Below are 25,014 nucleotides of genomic sequence, written 5' to 3' on the forward strand. Positions count from 1 at the left end.
AAAAGCATATATTTGGAGATTCGATTTTCATATTCTGGTTCGTTCCTGCCCCCATCCCCATTCTGCCACAAGAGAGCAAACCACCAAACCCCAAACAGCCCACCCCAGCATTTCAGTGTGCAAGCTTTTCTTGCTCATTCAACCAAACTAGATTATAGTTAAATTCGTTTCTAAACCGAAATGAGTTTTACATTGGAAAAGAATCTGCATCAATTGCTATGTTTCAGTTTCTCAAAATTCTCCCTCCTCCCTCCTGCTGCTTCACAAATCTTTCTTTCCTTTTGACCTGGTCAATGTACTTGATCACGTGGCTCAGGGATTCGCTGTAGAAGCAGGAGGATTAAATTGCTGCAGCTCAGGGAGTTCCTGTTGTGTGAAGCGGAAGCGAACCCAGCTATAGTATCCATGAGGTTGCGGGTTCGATCCCTGGCCTCTCTCAGTGGCTTAAAGTTCTAGCATTGCCGTGAGCTGTGGTGTAGGTCACGGACGCACTTTGGATTCTGCATTGCTGTGGATGTGGTGTAGGCCGGGGCTGCAGCTCCAATTTGCCCCCTAGTCTTGGAACTTCCATAAGCCATGCGACTAAAAAGAAAAAGAAAAACTGCCCGCGACTCATTCCATTCTTGGCCAGACTTGCTCACACTTATGTCCTAAGAGGCTGGGGTGGCTTCCCTGGTGTTGGCCCACTGCCTCCATTCTTCTCACTCGGCTACACAGAGAATGACAATGACAAGGTGGGGACAGGGACGAGACCGTGCCTCTGTGTGCGCGAGAGTCTCTCGCTGAATGTGGCTTTGGCTCCATTCTCAATGCAGATACGAGGTGTCTCTTAAAAACGTGTCCTTCCTCTTTCTCCCCTTGCTGGATAATAGAGCGTTGATTTTGCATGATCTGTATAAATGGCACTTAATGTGTTGTCTCAACCCCTAAAGACAAATGGGTCTTCTCTCTACATCTTCCAGGGACCCTGGACAGAATCTGGGCCCTGCCGAGTAAGAGAAAAGCTCCGCCTTAGGCTGTTGATGGGGCCGTGTCACCTCCCTTTCCTGGCCTCAGTTTCTTTATTTGCCACGAAGACATTGGGCTATAGGAAGTTCTTGGTTTCCAAGCTCCGAGAACGGGCAATGAACTGTAGCCACCTGGGAGGTTGCCATGACTACGGGATGCTGTGTAGCAGACGTGTGGGGATGGCGGGCTGGGGTCGTGCGGTGATGTGGGTGCCTTATTGCTCATGCGCCTTTTCCCCACCTCGTCTCCCCTGTTCTAGTATAACGCCGACAAAGCCATCGTGGACAGCGGTACCACACTCCTGCGCCTGCCTCAGAAGGTGTTTAATGCCGTGGTGGAGGCTGTGGCCCGCACGTCTCTGGTGAGTCCTCTGCACAATTGATGACTCTTGGAGGTCATACCAGGTCATGACCACCTACTGGGAAGTACAACCTTGTCTTCTAACAGTCTCTGAATTTTCTTTTCTTTTTTTTTTCTTTTTTTTTTTTCCTGTCTCTTTAGGGCCAAACCCGCGACACATGGAGGTTCCCAGGCTAGGGGTCGAATCAGAGCTACAGCTGCCGGCCTACACCACAGCCACAGCAACACTAGATCCGAGCTGTGTCTGCGACCTACACCACAAGTCACGGCAACGCCGGATCCTTAACCCGCGAGCAAGACCAGGGATCGAACCCAAGACCTCATGGTTCCTAGTCGTATTCGTTTCTGCTGTGCCATGACGGGAACTCCTGTTTGGGGTTATTTATTTATTTTTGACCACACGCATGGGATGTAGAAATTTCCAGGCCAGAGATGGAACCTCTCCACTGCAGTAACTGGAACCACCACAGTGACAGTGCTGGATCCTTAACCCACTGAGCCACAGGGGAACTCCTTTTTATTATTCTAACGTATTAAGTTCACAATCTTTGATGTTAACCAGCAAATAATTCCTTCACTTTAATCTCAGAGAACTTAGATCTGCAGGGGCAATGCTTTTTAGTATTTCAAATAATAGTAAAGTTGCTATAGAACTTCTTTCTTTTTTTTTTTTTTTGTCTTTTTGCTATTTCTTGGGCCGCTCCCACGGCATATGGAGGTTCCTAGGCTAGGGGTCGAATTGGAGCTGTAGCCACCAGCCTATGCCAGAGCCACAGCAACGCGGGATCTGAGCCTCGTCTGCAACCCACACCACAGCTCACGGCAACGCCAGATCGTTAACCCACTGAGCAAGGGCAGGGACCGAACCTGCAACCTCATGGTTCCTAGTCGGATTCGTTAACTACTGCGCCACAACGGGAACTCCACAACTTCTTTTTTTTAATTTTTATGTTTATGGCCGCACCCACAGCATATGGAAGTTCCCAGGCCAGGGACTGACCTGCACTGCAGCTGTGGCAACACCAGCTCCTATAACCCACTGCATCAGGCTGGGGATCAAACCCATACCTCCACAGCAACCCAAACCGCTGCAGTCAGAGTCTTAACCCACTTTGCCACAGCGGAAACTCTGCTGTGGTACTTGTTTAATCTAAGGGAATAAAAGCTATTTGGTAACAGTCTGTATTAAAGTAAACCAGGAATGTTTTTAGCCTTTAAAACAAAGAAAAATTATACTCCTCTTTTGATCTTCATCAAGCTGGGCTGGGCTTTTAATTCCTACGTCTATAAAAGCATGTGATTCACAGAAGACGAAGGTCAATCTGCCGCCTAATAAGTACTTTATGGCTGAGCTTTGGAATACAATTAAAATCACAGTCAAGGGCAGCAGGCCTTTCCCGGCAGTAGTCCCAGTGTGACCCCCCACCTGCCAGTACATTCAACAGGGACAATGGGGGAACCCAAGGGTTGGAAGAACCACGGCCTTGGGGGTCAGATGGAATTGAATTGAATCTAGTTTCTGCCACTTCTTAGCTAAGTACCTCTGGAGGCTTTTGTGCCCCCTGGAGAGCCTCTGTGTTCTCACTGGTGTTGTTAGGAGGGTTTGGGGTAAAAGCCTGGCACAGCAAGCGTATGGTCATTTTATTTTATTTTATTTTATTTTATTATTATTATTTTTGTGTGTCTTTTTGCCTTTTCTGGGGCCGCCGCTCCCACAGTATATGGAGGTTCCCAGGCTAGGGGTCCAATCGGAGCTGTAGCCGCAAGCCTACGCCACAGCCACAGCAACTCAGGATCCGAGCCTCGTCTTCGACCTACACCACAGCTCACGGCAACGCCAGATCCTCAACCCACTGAGCAAGGCCAGGGATCGAACCTGCAACCTCATGGTTCCTAGTCAGATTCATTAACCACTGTGCCATGACGGGAACTCCCGTATGGTCATTGTAGTGTCCAAATCGTGATGCTGCTACTGTTTGTTTGGATGCGAAATAAACACTTCTCTTGACCTCTTGGGTGTCTTCCTAAACACCTGTCCACGCAGGGCCATATCCTTACAAGGTCACCAAAAATGAGTGTTTCCTGCTCAAAGCCTTCATCAGTGGGGCTGACAGTCCCACTGCTCACTGGGCTGGCCAAGTTCAAGGAATAATTCGTAGAAGAGGCACAGTGAGTGCATTCCTACTCGTAAGAGTGGAAGAGGGGCAGGAAGAGCAGGCTTGGGGTTGTCCTGGACCCAAACTTCAAAGCCTCCAACTGCCGCAGGAAGAGCAGGAGGCAAATCTAAGAACACAGAGGGAAAATTGAGACGAAGCAACGCCAAGATCCTGTATGAACTGAAAGGTCGAGAGAGCCAAAGCCTCTATCTTGTCTCATATCGGCTGAATCCGAAAAAATAGCAGGTAAAGTTTTTAATGCCTTAAATTTAGAAAACTGCCTGGGAATCAGACCAGAGTTGCTCTGCTAGAAATGCCCAGCAATGGCTGATTTTCTCCACGAGTGAAAATGTCTCCCACGAAATTACCGTGAGCGTCCTCAAATTTAATATTCGGCGTATAATGGTTTCCAACTACCCCGAGGACATGTGGGCAGCATCCGTGTGTGACTCCAGTGAGCCCATGACCAGCCCGGGCCTCTGCAGAGTCCGGGACTTCAGCGGGGACAAGCACGGCGGTGGCGAGGGGGCGCTAGCACTCCTGAGGTCAGCACAGCATGTGTTCAGCAGGCTGATTTTGCAAGAAAAGCACGAGGTAGAAGGAATGAAATTACGACATTTGTTTGCCTGGTCTAAAATTATCCTCTGCTTTCAGTGCCTGCATCAGGAAGGAGAGGCCGGGGGAGGCTGTTAGTCTCGGGCAGGAAAGGCTCAGTGGAGAGTTGAGAGGGTTGGTCGGGGACCAGAGATGTGCCTGTTGGTCCTCTCTGCAAGGTAATCCCAGCCGGCCCTCTAGGCTGGGGTTCTCTTTCTGATCAAGGAAAGAGCTGGCTTTGGAGAGTTAAACACAGGACCGAAGTTGGGCTCTGTCTCTGGCCCTGGGATTGCTCCGATGGGACTTTATTTTAATTTTTCTTATATATATAAAGTGATTTTTATTTTTTCCATTATAGCTAGTTTACAGTGTTCCGTCAATTTTCTACTGTACAGCATGGTGACCCAGTCACACATACATGTATGCATTCTATTTTCTCACATTATCCTGCTCCATCGTAAGTGACCAGAGTTTCCAGGGCTACACAGCAGGATCTCATTGCTAAGCCATTCCAAAGGCAATAGCCTGCAACAGATGGGACTTTAGAAACGAATGGTGGAGCTCCCTTTGTGGCTCTGCGGGTTAAGAGCCCAACACAGCATCCGTGAGGATGCAGGTTCCCTCCCTGGCCTCGCTCAGTGGGTTAAGGATCCGGCATGGAGGCCAGCTGCAGTGTAGGTTGCAGATGTGCCTGGGATCCGGAATTGCCATGGCGGTGGTGTAGGCCGGAAGCTGCAGGTCTGATTCCACCTGTAGCCTGGAAACTTCCATATGCTGTGGGTGCAGCCCTAAAAAGGAAAAGAAAATGAAAAAATAATAATTTAAAAAGAAAAGAAAGGAGTGGTTTGTAGATGTGTATTTTGACATGAGCCCGGTGGGGACTTTTGTGTCTGGCGGGGACCTGGGTTCCCTTCCTGCCCAGCCAGGGCACCTTTGTTGGTTCAGGCCCAGTGCTTCTCCATCTGTAAAATCCAGAAGCAGGATGCTGTCTGCTGTAAAGTGACTTCTGACCTGAAACTCTGGGGTCTGAGTGTCCAGACTCTCCCCCAAGGACACGAGGTCTGGCCCCCAGGGAGGCCGTTTCCAGACCACCCCCCATCCCCTCCTGAGCTGTGCCCCTCAGGCAGGTTCCTTGGCCCCTCTGAGCCTCATGCGTCCTCTGGAAATTGGAGCTCTGTGTCCTCAGCGGAGGCTCAGTGACCTTCCCTCCTCCTGGAATCCGGTACCGTGACCATCCCAACCCATCACCTCACCTGGCAAAGGATGTCCCTGTTTTCCATATTTCGATCTGACTTCTTTTTATAAAATGTATAAATATATTAAGGCCAGCGTTAGAGATGTCACGAATCAGCACTGCCAGTGTCAGTGGGGAGGCGAGGCTGGGTGAAGAGACGTGTCCCGCCCCGAGGGAGGCAGCCCCTCCCTGCGCATCCTGAGAGGAAGCTCCCACCCTGTATTCATCCGCAGACACCAGCTGTTTTCTCAGTTCTTGTCCCCTAGCAGCTCCAGGGCACCCCTGCTCACCTGTCTCTTGGCTTCCATAGCACCCTCCCCTGGGGACTTCTTTCTGTCCCTCTGCCCCTCTTCTGGGGGTCTCTTTTTGCTGCCCGGGGTCCTTTGCTGCTGGGGGCGGGGGGGTCTCAGGGTGGGTCCTCTGCCCCGCCCTCCTGCCTGTCCCCTCTCCTAAGCCATTCCATCTATGACTTCCCACCCGCTCACTGCCTCTCACATGCGTCTGTCTAGCCCAGGCCGAATCCCTGGAGGTTAAACTCAGGGAACCAGTGACCTGCACCAATCCCACTCCGATGCCTTAATCACACCCGTTGTACAGCAGAGCTCAGATCCTTAATGAACGGGCTCTGATAAATGCATGAAAGTGCCGGCGGGTGCCTCCCAGCTCATTTCCCACCCCGTGTGGTCCTCGGCACCAGCCTCCTTGGACCTCATGTTGTGCAGTGGGGCAGGTTCCCTGCTCTGCCTGCCCTGTCTCACCCTATCTCCCCGGTGCCCACCTGCCCCTCAACTCAGCTCCTGAGCTTCTGCCTCGGAGACAGACACCCCAGTCCTGTTAGTACTCTCCTGACTCCGCCCCTTCAGTGTTCTCCTAGCCCCGCCCCTATCACGTGCTCTCCTAGCCCCGCCCCCAACACCTGCTCTCTTAGCCCCTCCCTCACCACATCCTTTTTCTCACGTGAGCAGGGCATTGTGTGGGACGTGTTGAAAGAGGCTCATGGGACCGTTCCCCCCCACCACCCGGGAACTGGTAGGCCCAGGGCAGTTCTGCTCCTGGAAACTTCACTGGGCCTGGTGACGTGGCACAGGAGTAACTTAAAGATTCAGCAACTAGTGGACAAGCGACGTTGGCATTGCCTTTCTGGTCCCTTGATGAGAGGCACAAATGAACACTCTGTGTTCTTTTGGGGGGGGGCGTCTTTTGTGTTTTGTCTGCCCCACCCAAGAAATATGGAGGTCCCAGGTGAGGGGTCGAATCAGAGCTGAGTCTGCGACCTACACCACAGCTCACGGCAACACCGCATCCTTAACCCATTGAGCGAGGCCAGGGGTCGAACCTGTGTCTGCATGTGTACCGGTCAGATTCATTTCTGCTGAGCCACGATGGGAACTCCGAACACTCTGTGTTCTTGGCCATTTATTTTTTTCCATGAACGGTCACTGAGTCTTCCCTTTGGGCCAGATGTTAGGATTATGGAAAGGAGACAGAGGAACAGATTGCAGACCTGGGTCCTTAGAAAATTCAGAGTCTAGGGCAGGAAAGAGAAGTTTCCCCAGTTGTGCCAATAAAATTCTAACTGGTGCAATGGCCCAGGAAGAGAGACACATGGCAGGGTGCCCACACTGTGCTGGGGAGTCAGGGAGGGCTTCCTGGACAAAGTGGCATCAGAGCTGAAATCTGAAAGTTGTTCCAGAAGAGCAGACAGAGAAGCTGCACAGGGCTCTGCACCCGGAGGAAACTTCCTGGGCTCAGGGAATTCCTAGGAAAGATGATGCCCCAAAGGGCCTTGAGCGCCGCATTTAAGATCCCACCTCTCTTCTAAAGGGTGTTGCCTACTACACTGCGACCCGGCCGGAGTTCTCTCACCTCCCTCGGCTGTGGTTTCCTCATCTGTAAAGTGGAGGGGATGACGTCACTGAACCAATGCAGGGGTTTGAGGGTTAAAGTAAACATTTCTGCAGAGCGCTCATAGCAGTGCCTGATACCAGGAAGTCTTGCACACGCCTCGGTAATTTTAATAAGTGTCATTTTGTCACCGCCGTCACTCTTCCAAAGGATTGATGTCTTCGCGTCAGTGTCCAAATGAAACACTGTTTGTCGCCGTGGGCATCTGGCGAGGTGATGAGAGAGCTGGGCGCTGCTTCCTGTTGATGTGCCAGACTAATCACTGTGTGTCACATGCTCTCGTCTTGTCTAGATTCCAGAATTCTCTGACGGTTTCTGGACTGGGTCCCAGCTGGCCTGCTGGACGAATTCTGAGACACCTTGGTCTTACTTCCCTAAGATTTCCATCTACCTGCGAGACGAGAACTCCAGCAGGTCATTCCGCATAACTATCCTGCCTCAGGTATGAACTCAAATTGGTGCTTTTCTCCTTTCAGCGTGGACCGTGCAGAAGGAAAGCACTTCACGCGTGACACATGCATTTCGATATCACACCTGCATGAGATAGCAGTTGCCACAGTAAGGCTGTGTAACCACCAACCACCAGACCTGGTGGCCTTAATCAATGGGCTTTTATTCCCACATGTGCTTCTGGGCAGCTCTGCTGGTCTGGGCGGGCTTGCTCATGTGTCTCTGGTCAGTTGGTGGTTGGCCAGGAATAAGCTGGCCTCTGTTTGGGATGGTTTCAGATGGCCTCACTCATGTTATCTCATAGCTTGGTTGATGGAATTATGAGGCCATCGTCTGTCACTGTCCAGCGGCTGGCTCGCACAGGGGCGGGAGGGTTCTGAGAGAGACGGAGAAGGAAGAAACACATGGGGCTCCTGAAGTCCAGGCCCAGGAGTGGCCGACACCTCTTGCACTGTATTTCCCAAACCAGACCAAGGGCAGCCCAGATCCCAGGGAGGGTCAGAGGTGCCACCTCCCAGTGGCAAGAGCTGACAAGTCACATCACAAGGGTGTGGCGCAAGGTCAAGAATTGAGGACTTTGGACAGCATCTACCACAACACCCCGATCTGGTTAGTTCTGGCTTATTTATAAATAAAGAGTGAAACCCGGAGTGCCCGCTGCGGCGCAGTGGGGTGGCGGCATCTGGGGAGCGCTGGGATGCAGGCTCCATCCCTGGCCAGGCACAGGGGGTTAAGGGTCCGCCAACATTGCTGCAGCTGTGGCTGAGGTCACAACTACAGCTTGCTCGGATCTGATCCCTGGCCCGGGAACTCCACATGCCGAGGGGCGGCCAAAAAAGGGGGAAAAAAATGAAACTAGATGCTCAGCGAAGCAGACGTCAGATTTTCCATATTTAGTAAATCATTGACTCCGCCTTCATCCTCTGCGTCTGGTGACGCAGACAAGTTCCATCCTTCCTGTCACGTGTCTCACCTCCTCCTCTCTGTTCCCAGAGCCCCTCACCCACCCCCCTCTCACCCAGAGCTCCCTCCGCCCTGTCTCTTTCCTAAACTATTGCCAGATGGAGTTCCCGTCGTGGCGCAGTGGTTAACAAATCCGACTAGGAACCATGAAGTTGCGGGTTCGGTCCCTGCCCTTGCTCAGTGGGTTAAGGATCCGGCGTTGCCGTGAGCTGTGGTGTAGGTTGCAGACGCAGCTTGGATCCCACATTGCTGTGGCTCTGGTGTAGGCCGGTGGCTGCAGCTCCGATTTGACCCCTAGTCTGGGAACCTCCATATGCCGCGGGAGTGGCCCAAAGAAATAGCAAAAAGACAAAAATAAATAAACTATTGCCAGATGAATGTTCCTGAACAGCATCTCCATCCCGCTCCCTCTGTCCTGAAGATTTCCTTCTCCGCGTGGCTTTCGCCACCTCCCGGGACTCTTGCTGCCTCTCCCGCACATTTCCTCCCTTCTGAGCCCTGAATCCCCCCCTCTTCCTGGGTGCCTGCTCCCGTCTCTTAATGTTTGCTCCCACCAACGCGCTCTGCCTGAAATGCCCTCTCCTCCCCACTCCGTGTGGGTATCCGAATTCTTCCCATCCTTTAAGGCCCAGCACAAACAACCCTCTTTGTTAAACCTCCGCTGGGCAGAATGACCCGTTTGTGAGCTTGCCCTTCAGACGCATAATGCGCGCTTTCTAGGCTACTCATCCGCTCGGAATCCTATCTTCGGGGCATGGTTTACGCAGCTGCCTTTTTTCATTTGCTTTTTTTCTTGAGTGACACGCACACACTTACATTTCTTCCTCCATGAAATGATCAACTCCTGGAGGACGAGAACCATGAGCCGTAATGATCATCCTTCCTCCCCTAACTCTGCCACGTGGTAGAGAGTGGTACCTAACCCCTGCTTGCTGCATGCACGGAACAATGTGTCTTTGTTGCTGTTGGCTGCATTGGGGATAAAGGAGCGGGGTTGGGGGATGGGAGGGGCGATGTCAGCAGGAGAAGGAAAAGGATATGTTTTCAACTTGATTCACGGGGAGCGCATTCCGGAAATGGACAGTTGTTGGGGGAAGGATTGGAAGCGTCAAGAGAAATACAGCCCAGCAGAGGACACAGACTCTGAGAGCTGGCGTCTGAGTTATAGTCTCAGCACTGCCCTTGACTCACACCGTAACTCTGAACCCATCCCTTAGCCCTTTCTGTGTCTGTCTCTTTAACCATAAAGGAGAAATAATCATACTTGCCAAAGACAAGTTTGGAAGACCGCTGTGTGCTTGGGTGAACAGCACTGCGTAGAGTGACGTTAGAATGATGTGTTTTCGGCATCTTTAAAATACTGCGCTTTTTGTGATGAAGTGTTGGTCCGTCCACAGCAAAATGTGGACGTTATTTCATCAGTGTGGTCTGGAGCTGAAGGTGAAACCCAGCTTGAGGACAAAGGTGAATGCGGAGCAGAGAATAAATGGCGTGTGAATGGGTCGACAGTCAGGGACTTGTCAGGAGCAGGAGGAAAGCAGATGTTGGGGGAACCTATTGGGTTCAGGGCAGGCAGCAGCCCTCAGAGTGGACCGACCACTGGAGAGCATCAGCCCCTTTTGGGTCCGAGCCCTGGGTGAGCACGGAAATGTAAGGAGGAAGACTTGGGAGCCTTTCATTTAATTCGCATATCTCTACATAAAAATTCAGTTTATTCTTACTTGTAAGACTGTAGGTATTTTTTGTTTGACATTGACACGTCCACATTTTCTTTCTTTTTTATATTTTTTATCAAAGTCTAGTTGATTTACAGTGTCGTGCCAATTTCAGCTGTACAGGAGTTCCCATCGTGGCTCAGCAGTAATAAATCTGACTAGTAGCCAGGAGGACACACGTTCAATCCCTGGCCTCGCTCAGTGGGTTAAGGATCCTTTGGTGTGAGCTGCAGTGTAGGTCAAAGACGCAGCTCGGACCTGGCACTGCTGTGGCTTTGATGGAGGTCGGCAGCTGCAGCTCCAATTAGACCCCTAGCCTGGGAACCTCCGTATGCTGTGGGTATGGCCCTAAAAAGACAAAAACAAAACAAACAAAAAAAACCTGCTATATAGCAAAGTGGCCCAGTCATACCTATATATACATTCCCTTTCTCATTCTATCTTCCTCATGGTCTATCCCAAGAGACTGGAGAGAATTCCCTGTGCTGTACAGTAGCATCTCACTGCTTATCCATTCGGCATGGAAGAGTTGGCATTACTACCCCCAAATTCCCCGGCCATCCCACTCCGTCCCCCTCCCCCTTGACAACCACGAGTCTGTTCTCTATGACATGTGCACTTTTTCAGTTTTTAAAGACCTATGCTGCCCCCTGTTTCCCTGACGTCGTATTCACCATCCTCATCCCATTTGCTTCCCAGTGCCTTGGTGGGAAAGGATGCTTCCCAGTGCCTTGGTGGGAAAGGATGCTTCCCAGTGCCTTGGTGGGAAAGGATGCTTCCCAGTGCCTTGGTGGGAAAGCATGACTGTTCTGAACACCACCTGCTGAGACCCCCCCCACGTTCCACAGGCCGGTGATGCCCCCCCCCCCGTCAGGGATATCCCTGGGAGTCCCCTCCTAACCCTGCAGCTCTGCCCGACGGAACCCCTTCCTGACATTCAGGGCAACTCTCAAGGCTCCTTGGCACCAACGTTTTAGAAAGAGGCCTGTACCCTGGACCATTCAGGCATCGGCAGCAGTAGATGGGCAACTGATTGCTCGTGCAGAAGAACTGGGTCCAAAAACTGTCGGAGTTCCCTGGTGGCTCAGCAGGTTGAGGACCCAGGGTTATCACCACGGTGGCTCAAGTCATTACTGTAGCTTGGGTTTGATTCCTGGCCTGGAAACATCCCCGTGCTGCAGACGTGGCCAAAAAGCAAAGCAAAGCATAGGTTCCATCCCCAGCACTATGTTTTAAAAGCACCTAGGCTGAATCCGGTGTGGTCTGTTTGAAGAATTGGCCTCCAATCCCAGCCCACAGACAAATTCTTTTTTTTTTTTTTAAATTCTTGTTTTTTATATGCATATGTAATCCTGAAAATGTAAGTAGTTTCAGTCTAAATACCACTGGTTTGTCTATTTGTGCTATTTTAGTTTTAGGACAAGCTTTCAATTCTGAGATCCAGCAACACTGAAGTTTTCCCAACAGGTTACAAAATTTACAGTCTGAGATTTGTTTTTGGAAGTTAACTGGGACACGCAGGACAGAGTGAAAGATACAACTTGAGTCTGCATTGTGTTTGTGTCAGTGTCATCAGATGATGGGGGGGTTGTTATGGAATTAATTCATTCAAAGCTAGGGCCGTTTTTGTAGTCACACACATACCCAGGACCTGCTTTCAGAGCCCTAACAGGAAAGGTTTCAGTAGCAGCTAATTGTATCGGCCACCTTGTCCTCATTTATGTCAACCTTCAGGAGCACTTGTCTGTTTCATTACATGGATGAAGCTCATTCATTTACGTACATTTACTGAGGCCCCACTATGTGCTTAGCATATGCTAGATGCCCAGGTGCCAAGAATACAGTGAAGAACAGAATGATTCCTTGCTGTGAAGAAGGGCTCACCGAGAGACACGCCAATCAGTGCAGGGTTCTATCTGCTGGGCCCGCCCCCTAGACCTGGCAGCTGCTTGATGCTCAGCAGGTGGTGACTCCAGGAACCACCCCAGCTGTGTCCTAGCTCACTTTTCTCCCTGAAACCCCTCTCCCTCTAGTCTTCCCTGCTAGTAGCAAGGGCGGTGACATTCATCTTCCTCGCGTGTCAGTTTGATCATGTACGTTTTGATCACACAAATGTTATTCTTTGTATTGCTGGTACCAAGACAGTATCTGGACCGTATTAAGTGAGGGGAGTTCCCGTCGTGGTGCAGAGGTTAACGAATCCGACTAGGAACCATGAGGTTACGGGTTCGGTCCCTGCCCTTGCTCAGTGGGTTAACGATCCGGCGTTGCAGTGAGCTGTGGTGTAGGTTGCAGACGCGGCTCAGATCCCGTGTTGCTGTGGCTCTGGTGTAGGCCAGTGGATACAGCTCCAGTTGGACCCCTAGCCTGGGAACCTCCATATGCTGCGGAAGCGGCCCAAAGAAATAGCAAAAAGACAATAAATAAATAAATAAATAAATAAATAAATAAATAAATAAGTGCTCAGTGAGTGCAGACCAGCTGGATGATGGATGGATGATGGATGAATGAAGGATGGATGATGAATGGATGGATGATGGATGGATAATGGATGATGGATGGATGGATGAAGGATGGATAATGGATGGATGGATGAGTGATGGATGGATGGATGATGGTTGGATGGGTGGATGGATGATGGTTGGATGGGTGGATGGATGGATGACAGGTGGTTAGATGAAGGATGGATGATGGATGGATGGATGATGGATGGATAATGGATGATGGATGGTTGGTTGAAGGATGGATAATGGATGGATGGATGATGGATGGATGGATGGATGAGTGATGGATGGATGACAGATGGTTGGATGAAGGATGGATGATGGATGGATAATGGATGATGGATGGTTGGTTGAAGGATGGATAATGGATGGATGGATGGATGAGTGATTGGATGGGTGGATGAGTGGTTGGATGGATGGATGACGGGTGGTTGGATGAAGGATGGATGAAGGATGGATGAAGGATGGATGATGGATGGATGATGGATGAATGAAGGATGGATGACGGATGGATGGATGATGGACATCTCCTGTGTGGGTGTACCTGTGTGCAGTCTGAGGTCACATGCATACTCCTATCTCAGGAGTGTTTGTCACCACGGTTATGGTCCTGACCCCTGGGTGGCTGTTTACTGATCTGGTGCTGTTCACTCTCTGCAGCTCCAGTGGAGGGTCTGAACAAAGTTTTGTGACCTTGCCTGAGTTGTGCACTTTCTTGTTTGCTCTTTCCTCTTCAACAGCTTTACATCCAGCCCATGATGGGGGCTGGCCTGAATTATGAATGTTACCGGTTTGGCATTTCACCTTCCACAAACGCGCTGGTGATTGGTGCTACCGTGATGGAGGGCTTCTACGTGGTCTTTGACAGAGCTCGGAAGAGGGTAGGCTTCGCAGCCAGCCCCTGTGCCGGTAAGCAATGCTCACATGGGACAAGGGCCCCTCACGAGATGCCTTGATGTCGGTTCACTGACTCAGAAGCAGTTCTTGATGGCAAATCAGTTGCCATTGAATTGTTTCTCTCCTGCTTATCCTCCGTGATCAAAGTCCTAGCAACAAAATGTACTGTGGGCTTGCAGAGAGGAATAACTGAGAATAATCCATGTAAACTTTTAGTCCAGGGCTTGGCACATGGCAAACATACCAGAAATGTTAGCCTTATAGCTCTCTCTCATGTTAAACTTAAAATGAGGATTTCCCATCATGGCTCAGCGGTAATGAACCCAACTAGTATCCGCAAGGATGCGGGCTCAATTCCTGGCCTTGCTCAGTGGATTAAGGATCCAGTGTTGCCGTGAGCTGTGGTGTAGGTCTCAGATGCAGCTTGGATCTGGCACTGCTGTGGCTGTGGTGCAGGCTGGCAGCTGCAGCTCCAATTTGACCCCTAGTCTGGAAACTTCCATATGCTGTGGAAAAAAGATGAAACAGGAGAAAATTGGAGATTGTAGTGAAATTCAAGCTCACCATGCAGTTTGGAGGTCCTGCTGTGGGACAAAAGGACCCACAGCATTTCTGTAGCACCAGGGCACAAGTTGGCTCCCCAGCCCAGCACAGGGGGTTAAAGGATCCAGCATTGCTGCAGCTGTGACATAGGTCACAACTGTGGCTCAGATGTGGTCCCCGGCCCCAGAACTCCACATGCCACAGAGTGGCCAAAAATGAAAAAAAAAAAAAAAAAAGACCACCACATAGTAAAGAAAAGGAAATATGAATTTGGTGAAAGAAAAACATTACATTTTTTTACATCATTCTCAAAAATATTAGCTGCAGTTCATTGAGGACAAGGCAGGTTTGCTGACCATGCTGGTACCCTCAGCTCTGACCTTACCTTCGCTCTGATCTTAAATCACCTGAGGAGTTTGGAGGGGAGCCTGTGAGATGAAATGCCAAATGCTCACAGCTGATTTATTCAGGAGGGGAGGTTTCAAGTATTATTTCTTACTATTAAGTTGTGGTCTTAAAATAAGAGCGCCAGTAAATAAAGCAGGGAAGTGATGCCTCATAGCCTTGCTTCAAGACACTGTGTGTTCCCACAAAATACAATGACACTTTGGAGAACGCAGGACGAGAAGTCTTAGAGGGGACAGTTACATCTGGAGCATCAGGCCAATCCAGATTCTACATAAATAACTCCTCCAACCCCCAAGATACCATATTTGATATCTTGCAATATAACTCCTTAGATATCAACGCAGATTTCGTGGACTTTGTTTGCGTGAACAGACTCGGTATCCTTGAAACTTGTCCTTTTTTTTTTTTTTTAAATCTGGGTCTTGAGTAAATGCTTGCCTTTCAGCCTGTTAGATCACCCCAAAGGGGAGTTTCCTCTGTGGGGTTTCCTGGGGCAGGACACGAGGGCATCTCCCAGGCGCGATTCTTTTTCTCCTTTTCACCCAGAGGATCTAAGAACTACAGCAGGTTTCCCCACCATTTCTGTTCTCTTGCTAAATCCTATTAAACAGAGGCTACTATGGCAACAGCTGTTACATGGTCCACTTTACTTCGTGCCACCCAGAGCATAATCACCGTCTGTTCCCTGAGTGCATTGCTGTTAGAAAGAGTTTAATATTAAGCGTCTCTAAGCAGAGCCACGTTCTCTCCTGCATTTCATCACAAATTCTTTGTGAGATGCTCTTATACACATTTGCCTTGCTATTTGTAAAAAGCAGTGTCTTTCAGGTCTTGGTACTTAAACATTAGATTTTTACCAGTGGCGACAATGGACTGTGATATGTTTCGCCACTGAAGCAATTACCTCTCTCAGGACAGCGGTTAGGGGCCAGACAGTGATCTCAAGCACCACCGTAAGTGGAAAATACCCTGCCTTTCTTTTTAAAAGTGTTTCTTATTTTTTAATTTTTTAATATTTTTTGCTTTTTAGGGCTGCCCCCTCAGCATATGGAGGTTCCCAGGCTAGGGGTCTAATCGGAGCTGTAGCCACTGGCCTACACCGCAGCCACAGCAACATTAGATCTGAGCTGCATCTACATCACAGCTCACCACATCGCCAGATCCTTAACCCCCTGAGTGAGGCCAGGGATCGAACCTGCAACCTCATGGTTCCAAGTTGGATTCGTTTCTGCTGCGCCACGATGAGAACTCCTAAAAGTATTTATTTTTGGAGGTCCCGTTGTGGCTCAGAGAAAATGAATCCGACTATTTTCCATGAGGATGCGGGTTCAATCCCTGGTCTTGTTCAGTGGGTTTAGGATCCGGCGTTGCCATGAGCTGTGGTGTAGGTCACAGACGTGGCTTGGATCCCGCATTGCTGTGGCTGTGGTGTAGGCAGGCAGCTGTAGCTCCAATTCGACCCCTAGCCTGGGAGCTTCCATATGCCGCAGGTGCAGCCCTAAAAAGAAAAAAAAAAAGTATTTATTTTTAAGTTCTCTTTTAAGTAACAAAATTTTTTCAATTGCAAGAAATCATGTACTGTGTATACACTTAGGGGCACTCAGATTTAACAAATGCTACCATTTTGTAATACGTCCTTCAAAAATTTTTCATAGAAATAAAATACAGCTAACGTCCCATCCCACTGCCTTCCCTGGAATTACTGTCTATTTTGTTTGTTTCATTTTGGTCTTTTTAGGGCTGCGCCTGTGGCATATGGAAGTTCCCAGGCTGGGGGTCAAATCCACGCTGCAGCTGCTGGCCTACACCACAGCCACAGCCACAGCCACACCAGATCCAGGCCACATCTGTGACCTACACTGCAGCTCATGGCAACACCTGATGCTTAACCCATTGAGCGAGCTTAGGAATTGAACCCACATCCTCATGGCTACTAGCCAGGTTCTTAACCCATGGAGCCACAGTGGGAACTCCCCAGACTTTATCCTGAAATTGGTGTATATCCTTCTCATAGGTACTGTACACTTAAAATTTCACTCCATGGTTATAACCACATCGGATTAGTTATCTATGACTGTGTCACAGTTACCCCCAAACCTCACAGCACTGCACGGCCTTGTGCAGGTGCTGAGCGTCAGGAATCAAGAGGGGGCTTATTTGGGTGGTTCTGGCCCAGGGTCTCTCCTGAGGCTGCAGCCACCTACAGGCCAGAGGGTCCACTTTCACGCTCACTCACGTGCTTACTGGCAGGAACCTCTTTCCTCACCGTATGGCCCTCACCACAGGCCTGCCCGAATGTCCTCCAGGCAGGGCACACATCACTCCCAAGAAAGGGATCCCAGAGAAAGCGCGCGACTGAGCCCCCAACAGGGAAGCCACAGCCTTTTTATAACCTAATCTGAGGGCCGTCACTTCTGCTCTCCTCTCCTGGTCAAACAGAGCAACCCTGTACCATATGACTTGGGGGTAATGACACACAAGTAAATGCCAGAAAGCAGGACCACTGGGGGCATCTTAGAAGCTGCCTACCATGGATCAATAACGGAGTACCTGTAACAAAACGTAGGTTGGTTGGTTTGGGTGTTTTGGTGTTTTTTAATTTGCATGAATGCGATGGTGCTGTACATAGCCATTGTCAGCTTGCTTTTATTGTCCAGCGTTACATTTACTGGACACTCCACGCACGGAGTTTCCGCTGTGGCTCAGTGGTAGCAAATCCGGCTAATATCCATGAGGACGCGGGTTCAATCCCTGGCCTCACTCAGTGGGTTGAGGATCCAGCATTGCCCTGAGCTGTGGTGTAGGCTGCAGTTGCAGCTCAGATCCTGTGTTGCTGTGTCTGTGGCGTAGGCCTGCAGCTGTAGCTCTGATTCAACCTCTAGCTTGGAAACTTCCATATGCCACAGGTATAACCCTAAAAAGACCCCCCCAAAAAAATCTACATTCTCCATGCTGATATGAGTACCAGCTCATTCATTTGGGCGGCTCTATAGTAGGCCCTTGTATGAATGTACCCGGCTTATTCACCCAGTCCTGCCCTGCTTGCATTTGAGTTGTAAACAGTACCGGGGCAAACTCTGTGCATGCGGATAAGATGTTCAGTTGTCATCTCAGTACCGCGGTGAACAGCCCTGTGCATGCAAATGAGATCTTCTAGAAATGGAATTTCTGATGATCTCCGCTGCCAGCCTTCCGTGTTACTGGCCATCATCAATGTGTCTTAGAAGTAGCTGGACCACCAAAGTTATGTAAGAATTTCCATTCCTTCAAAGTATTAATATTTGGTTTTTTGCCAAAATGTGTGTGAAATAATGTTGCATTTTAATTTTCTCCGGAAGATGATGCAACTGTTGATATGTTTCTGGGATGTTTGAGCTTTTTCTCTGATGGTGAATTTTTCTGTTAACAGTTTGTGCACATTTTTCTACTTATTTTTTTAATTGATATACGCAAGTTCTTCATGTACTTGAAATACTAATTTTCTGGGTTATGTGCATGGCAAATATTTTCACCTTATCTCTCTGACTTTTCTTGGTTTTAGTGTCTACTTAGTGAAATATAATTCACCAATTCCTTTTTCATGGCTTTTGCTCTGTACCTTTTTTGAGATGTTCTTCCTTAATCTAAAAAAAATAAGAGATCATTTTTCTTCTAAAGGTACTATATACTTATTTTTTCATTTTCTTCTAAAATGTGAAGTAGGAATCTAATTTTTATGAGGCCATTCAGTTTTCTAGCATCACTTATTGATTGTATGTTTTCCCATCCAATTTTTTCAATATTTTATTGTTAAAATTTTTATTATACCAAAAATTTATTATACAAAAATTTTTCTTATACAAAAATTTTATTATACAAATTTTATTATACAAAAAAGACTAAAAAATAATAACATAATGTCCTGCATACCAACCATCTAAATTTAATTTTAACACTTGACCATGTGTCAGTTTATGGGCATGTGTGTATATCAGTCTGTATGAGTTTTTTGCTGAAATATTTGCAAATAATTTGCAGATATCATGATATTTCACTCGTAAATATCTCATTGTTCACCTCCTAAAACTAAAGACATTCTGGAAGTCCTCTTGTAGTGCAGTAGGTTCAAGACCCAGCATTGTCACTGCAGCAGCTCAGGTCACTGTAGCAGCTTGTGTCACTGCTGTGGCGCAAGTTCGATCCCTGGTCTGGAAACTTCCACATGCCACAGTCACAGCCAAAAATAAATTAAAAGAAAGAAAAAGAAAAAGACATTCTCCTACATAACCATAATATCAATATGACACCTAAAAAGGTACCAATATTTATCTAATATATGTAATATCTAGGCCATATTCAAATTTCCCCAGTTGCCCCAAAAATGTTTTCCTTAGTTTTTATTGTTTTGAAGGTCAGGTGTCTTACAGAAGGTATCATATTCAGATTTGCCTATTTCCTAATGGTATCATTTAATAGGTCAGTTTAATATCATTTCATATTTCCTATAAACTTGAACTTAGGTCTAGAGGCTCGATTAGATTGAGGTTAAGTATTTTCTGCAAGCTATCTACTGAATTTTAATAATATCTTCATTATGTAAAAATACCTGGGTCTATTTCTGAGCAGTCTATTCTGGTGCCGACAGGGGTAGTGGGATATTCCTGAGCTGTAACCTGTGGTTTTAATTTCTGTAGTTATAATAAGACTCAATATCTGGTAGGGGTTTGAGTCTTCCCCTTTTTCTTCTTTAAAATTGACCTGGTTTCTTTTGTCCTTTTATTCAGCTTGTCAAGATCCCTGAAGAATCACATTGAGATTTTTGTTAACTGCACTGAATTTATAGATAACTTGAGAAGATATCAAATCACTACCGTATGAGTCTTTTCCTCATGCTAAACTCTACTTGTTTCGGTCGTCTTTTGTGTCCTATGGCAGTATTCTGTAGTTTTCTCTAAAAAAATCTTAATGCATATACTTAATACTAGATACCTCTTAGCTCTTACAGTTCCTATAAATGAGATTATTTAAAATTGCATTTTCTAATGGATTGTTTGGTATATAGGCATTCATTTTTTTTTTTTTTTGTATATTAATCTTCTATCCAGCCACCTTACTGAATTCTCCTATTTTAAAATAGTTGGTAAAATCACTTGGATTTTCTTTGAAAATTATATGATCTGAAAATAATATATTTTTATCACATCTAGTCTTTCATCTTGTATTTACTTTTCTTTTTGTGATACTTTTAGAGACAATACTGAATAGAAATAGTGATGGACATTTTTGTTTTTTCCTTACTTTGATGGGAATATTTCACTATTGAGCATAACATATGAGATAGGTCTGTAGAATTCCCTTCTAATCCTAAGTCAAGGGACTCCCATTTGCTGAAATTGTTTAGTATGAATGAAAAAAATCTGCTTCACAGTTTCTACTAATGTTAAACATACTCCCATTCAATGACCTGGCGCTTTCACTCCTAGGTGTGTGCAAAGGAGAAATAAATACCTATGTCCACTCAAAGACTTGACCAGAAACAGCTTTATTCAAAAACTGACGGAATGCTGCATTCATTTAGTAATTACATAAAACTAACTGGAGTTGCCATTGTGGCTCAGAGGGTTAACAACCTGACATAGTGTCTGTGAGGATGCAGGTTTGACCCCTGGCCTTGCTCAGTGGGTTAAAGATCCGACATTGCCACAAGCTGCAGAATAGGTCACAGATGCAGCTTAGATCTGGCATTGCTGCGACTGTGGTGTAGGCCAGCAGCTACAGCTCCAATTCAACCCCTTGCCTAGGAACTTCCATATGCCACAAGTGTGGCCATAAAAAGAGGAAGAAAAAAAAGCCTATCATTTTCTTCAAACTAAGAACAGCCCAAAGTCTTGTGAAGGAGAATGGATGAATGAATGATCATCTTTCCATTAAGTGGGACACTACACAGCAATTTTCTTCCTGCTGAAGAATGTGCTTTTTTTTTTTTTTTTTTTTTTTTGTCTTTTTGCTATTTCTTTGGGCTGCTCCCACGGCATATGGAGGTTCCCAGGCTAGGGGTCCAATTGGAGCTGTATCCACTGGCCTACACCAGAGCCACAGCAACACGGGATCCGAGCCGCGTCTGCAACCTACACCACAGCTCATGGCAATGCCGGATCCTTAACCCACTGAGCAAGGGCAGGGACCAAACCTGCAACCTCATGGTTTCTAGTCGGATTGGTTAACCACTGCACCACAACGGGAACTCCGCTTTTTTTTTTTTTAAGGAATATACTTTAGGATTTCTTTTATCAAAGTCTGTGAAAGGTAAATTAAAAATTTTTAGTGTTCTGAACTTTCACCATGATGTATCTAGATATAGGTTGTGTTTTCATCTTGTTCAAGACTCATTATGCTCTCTGATCCTGATCACTCATGATTTTCTTTTTTTCTTTTTTTTTTCTTTGTCTTTTCTAGGGCCACACCCATGGCACATGGAGTTTCCCAGCCACAGCAACGCAGGATCCAAGCTGCGTCTGCAACCTACACCACAGCTCACGGCAATGCTGGATCCTTAACCCACTAAGCAAGGCCAGGGATGGAACTCGCAACCTCCTGGTTCCTAGTCGGATTCGTTAACCACTGCACCACGACGGGAACTCCATGATTTCCATCAACCCTAGAAAATTGTCAGCTGTATCTCCTCCACTATTGCCTCACATTCCATTCTTCCTACTCTCTTCTAATCTGCTATGGAATAAATTTGGGAGGTCCTCATTATTTCCCCCATATCCCTGCACTTTCATTCACATGTTCCTTTCTTTCTCTTTGCTGCATTTTGTGTAGGTTCCTAGGAAGCATCTTCTCTTGGTCTAGTTCTCTCGTCAGCCATGTTCACTCTATCTAACCTATTCTGTGAGTTTTTAATTACATCAACTGTATTTTTCATCTTCAGAAAATCCCTTTGGTGCTTTCTCAAATGTATTCGTTTGCTTTTCTGTGGTGTTCTGTAATGATTTTGTGGTAGCTTATATCTCCTTTATCAGTTTGAAAATTCAAAAGGTGCAATGGTTTATATAGCGTCCCACTATCTCAGAGTCCATCTCGTGAGTTCACCCAGTGTCCCCGCATCGTCATTTCTTTGAGCCTCATGATCTCCTGTGGTGTGGATGTTTCATAATTTGCCTAATCCTTGTTGATATGCATCTACATTGTTTCCAGTCTTTTTTGGTACAACAGTTCTGCAGTGGATATGCTGTTCATATATGTCTATTCACATATAAGAACGCATACCTCCAGAAGGATTCCTAGGCATAGCATCCCGGGGTGGAAGGGCGTAGCATTTGTCATCTTGATGACACCATCACTGGGCTTTCCAGAGAGGTTATATCAGTCACACCCGGTTGTTCCAGGTCCCTAGCAATCAGTGGGATGGCCTCTCTCTCCAGTCAGACGTTCCAACACAATGACACACTTTGGGGAATTTTGCCAAGCTGATGGGTGAAAAAAAGATTACCTCGGTGTAGTTTTAATTATATTCCTTTAGATGGGTGAGCTTGCATTTCCTTTTGTATATCTAAGGGCATTTGTTTTTCCTTTTCTGTGAACTATCCACTCATGTCTTTTACCCATTTTTTTTCTGTTGGGTTTAGTTTTTTCGTATCAAACCAGAGAAGAAAAATTATGATTCCTATCTCAAGTATAAAGAATTTTTAAACTTTGCTTATGATGAACTTTAGTGTAAAAATGTTTACTTTTATGCATTTCAATATTCAGTCCATGACTCGAAGGCCCTGTCTCATTTTAAGTTATGCTCCTCACTAAAATTATTTTGTGAGTTATTTAAGTACTTTTACGTTTGATTTCCTTTGGCCTACACTGTATGTATTCAGTCTTTTCTCCCCATGGTGACTATAAGATTGTTTCTATAATATTTATCAACTGATCTGTCTTTTCTTCACTAATTTGAAATCCCACTATTACTGCATACCAAATTCTGGTAAATATTTGGGAGATATATATTTATTTCTGGATTTCCCATTTTGTTCCATTGATAGGTCATATCATATTTTTCCTATTCAAGACTTTCCTGCTATTCTTTTTTTTTTTTTTTCTTCTTACTTTTTAGGGCCACACTTGTGGCATATGGAGGTTCCTAGGCTAGGGGTCGATTCAGAGCTACAGCTGCTAGCCACAGCCACAGCAACATGTGATCCAAGCTGTGTCTGCAACCTACACCACAGCTCACAGCAACGCTGGATCCCCAACCCGCTAAGTGAGGCCAGGGATCAAACCCACATCCTCATGGATACCAGTTGGAGTCATTTCTGCTGAGCCACAGTGGGAACTCCTTAATTTTCTTTTCCCTTATGAACTTTTTTCTTTCCTTTTTACTTTCTTTTGGCCGTAGCTGCAACATATAAAAGTTCTCAGTCCAGGGACTGAACCCAAGCCACAGCAGAGGCAACACTGAATCCTTAACTGCTAGGCCACCAGTGAACTCCTCCTTTATGAATTATAGAATCAGCTTGTTTAGTTAAAAAAAAATCTTATTGATATTTTAGTGAGTTTTTAATCACTTTAGCCATGGCTATTATGTAATTCAAGCAGATGGTTGTGTTTTTATTATTGATGGAGAACTAACCTTGTTCCTGTGTCTGCTGACTATTCTCTCATGGTGGATTTTTTTCTCACTTGGTTTGTAATTTTTGGTTGTGAACAAATCTTTATCGAGAGTACTTTTTTTTTTTCATCTGAGAGTTCAGTGCACTTTGGGTTGTAAAAGTGTTCCTATAAGCACCTTTGCATTTTTCTGTGGAGTGTTTTCAGACCGTGTGAAGTATAGGGCTTCTACACCAAGTTGTAGAAATTCAGGTGCCAGCCATGCTTGAGCTAGCAATGTGGAGGTTCTGTTTCTCATGGGCAAGCCTTGCCCTTGACGTCCACCCTCCTCAAATCTCAGAAGGAAGCTTCCTTGTTGGTAGAGGCTTCCTGGCTTCTTTTACTGATGGGCTAGGCTTCGAACTGGCATCTCTGCTCTAGTATCCCTCTCCTTGGCGCTGGGGTCAAGTCTTCTGAGCCCCGCCCCCCACTCCTCATTGGGTATTGGAAGCCCAGCCCTATGGCCTATTTCTGAGCTCAGCTCCATATTTTAAATTGAGGGTTGTTTTACCCCCATTTCCATGTATCATAACAGGACAAAGTTCTACTTTTGCACAGACCAGCACTTGAAAAAAATTGGGGGGAGCTGCCCTTCTTCCCCAGTGTCTTTATTTTGGTTTTCATAATACTCTGTGTTTGTCAGACAACACTTAGCCTAGAGGATTGGGCTTCTCTATGAGAGGTGGGGTGGGGTGGGGAGGAGAGCAGTGAGTGGGTGCTCTTTGATTAGAATCTCCTGGGGAGCTTCTTAAAATATGCCTGGTCTACATTTTACCTCCTTTTTCAGCCAAGGTATATCCGAACGGTGGTGGGTGGGAGGGTGGTGGGTATTTTGGAAGAAGAGTCCAGATGCTTCTCTTCTGCTGCCCCTGCTTCTCCTCAACTCACCCCCTCCTCCTACGGACCATCACGATTCTGGTCTCAGATCAGAGCCAGATAAATAGGTGGTGGTCACGGCGTGTCATGTGTTTGGCCAACCTGGGTCTTCAGCCCATAGTCCTACATACCTGGAACAGGTACCAGGGACTGGGCCACTTTCGACTGCCTCTCTGTTGCCTGGACCAAGTGTCCCATAGCTAGAAAAAATGACAGAGTTGTGAAAATTGACAACTTTCTCTTAATGTATCCAAAGCTTCTGAAATACCACCCATCTCTTTTTATAGATTGAGACATTTAGCACCCAAGAACTGTATAGATTTCAGCTTAGACAATTTGAGACGCATCATGGGTTGTGGCAGTCGTTTCACTGTGAATTTTCCTTGCTGCAGGTTGCAATTGGATCATCTGGTTCATGTTTAAAAATAGGGAAGTTAGCTGTTAAGAACAGAGATATGCCTCTGCCATCTACTTAGAATACAACCCAAAGACAAAGATTAGGCAGCCCTGCTTCCTCGTTTTACCCGAAAGAGCACTGAGACCTCGGGAGGGTAAGTGGCTTCCAGGGTTGCAGAGCAAAACAGCACAGAGTCCATTACGCCTGTCCTGTGACCCCAGGCCACTCTTCCAAGTAAACCACATGCACTCAGAAAGCATCTCAGTACCAGCTGGCCCATCGGAGAGGACAGGTCACTTCGTGTTGCATGCTGTGATTAAAAGACCTCACCTTTATGACTTTTATAGTTGGGAAAGAGAGATCTCTTCCTCAGGCACCCATTATC

At 46.9% G+C, this 25,014-nt stretch overlaps 1 protein-coding gene across 5 annotated transcripts in view; it reads left to right on the top strand.

Annotated features, from left to right (window-relative positions):
- The window catches only part of BACE2 (beta-site APP-cleaving enzyme 2), a 119,476-nt gene that overhangs the window by 56,582 nt on the left and 37,880 nt on the right, over positions 1–25,014 (top strand). For 4 of the 5 annotated variants that reach the window (XM_021071005.1, XM_021071006.1, XM_021071004.1 and 1 more), the window contains exons 6-8: positions 1,268–1,369; positions 7,550–7,699; positions 13,630–13,798. In XM_021071005.1, coding sequence (XP_020926664.1) covers positions 1,268–1,369; positions 7,550–7,699; positions 13,630–13,798 — 421 coding nt within the window. The remainder of the gene's footprint in view (positions 1–1,267; positions 1,370–7,549; positions 7,700–13,629; positions 13,799–25,014) is intronic. The other variant, XM_005670363.3, reaches the window with a different exon arrangement.

The sequence above is a fragment of the Sus scrofa genome, chromosome 13 (assembly GCF_000003025.6).
Source record: "Sus scrofa isolate TJ Tabasco breed Duroc chromosome 13, Sscrofa11.1, whole genome shotgun sequence".
NCBI lineage: Eukaryota > Metazoa > Chordata > Mammalia > Artiodactyla > Suidae > Sus > Sus scrofa.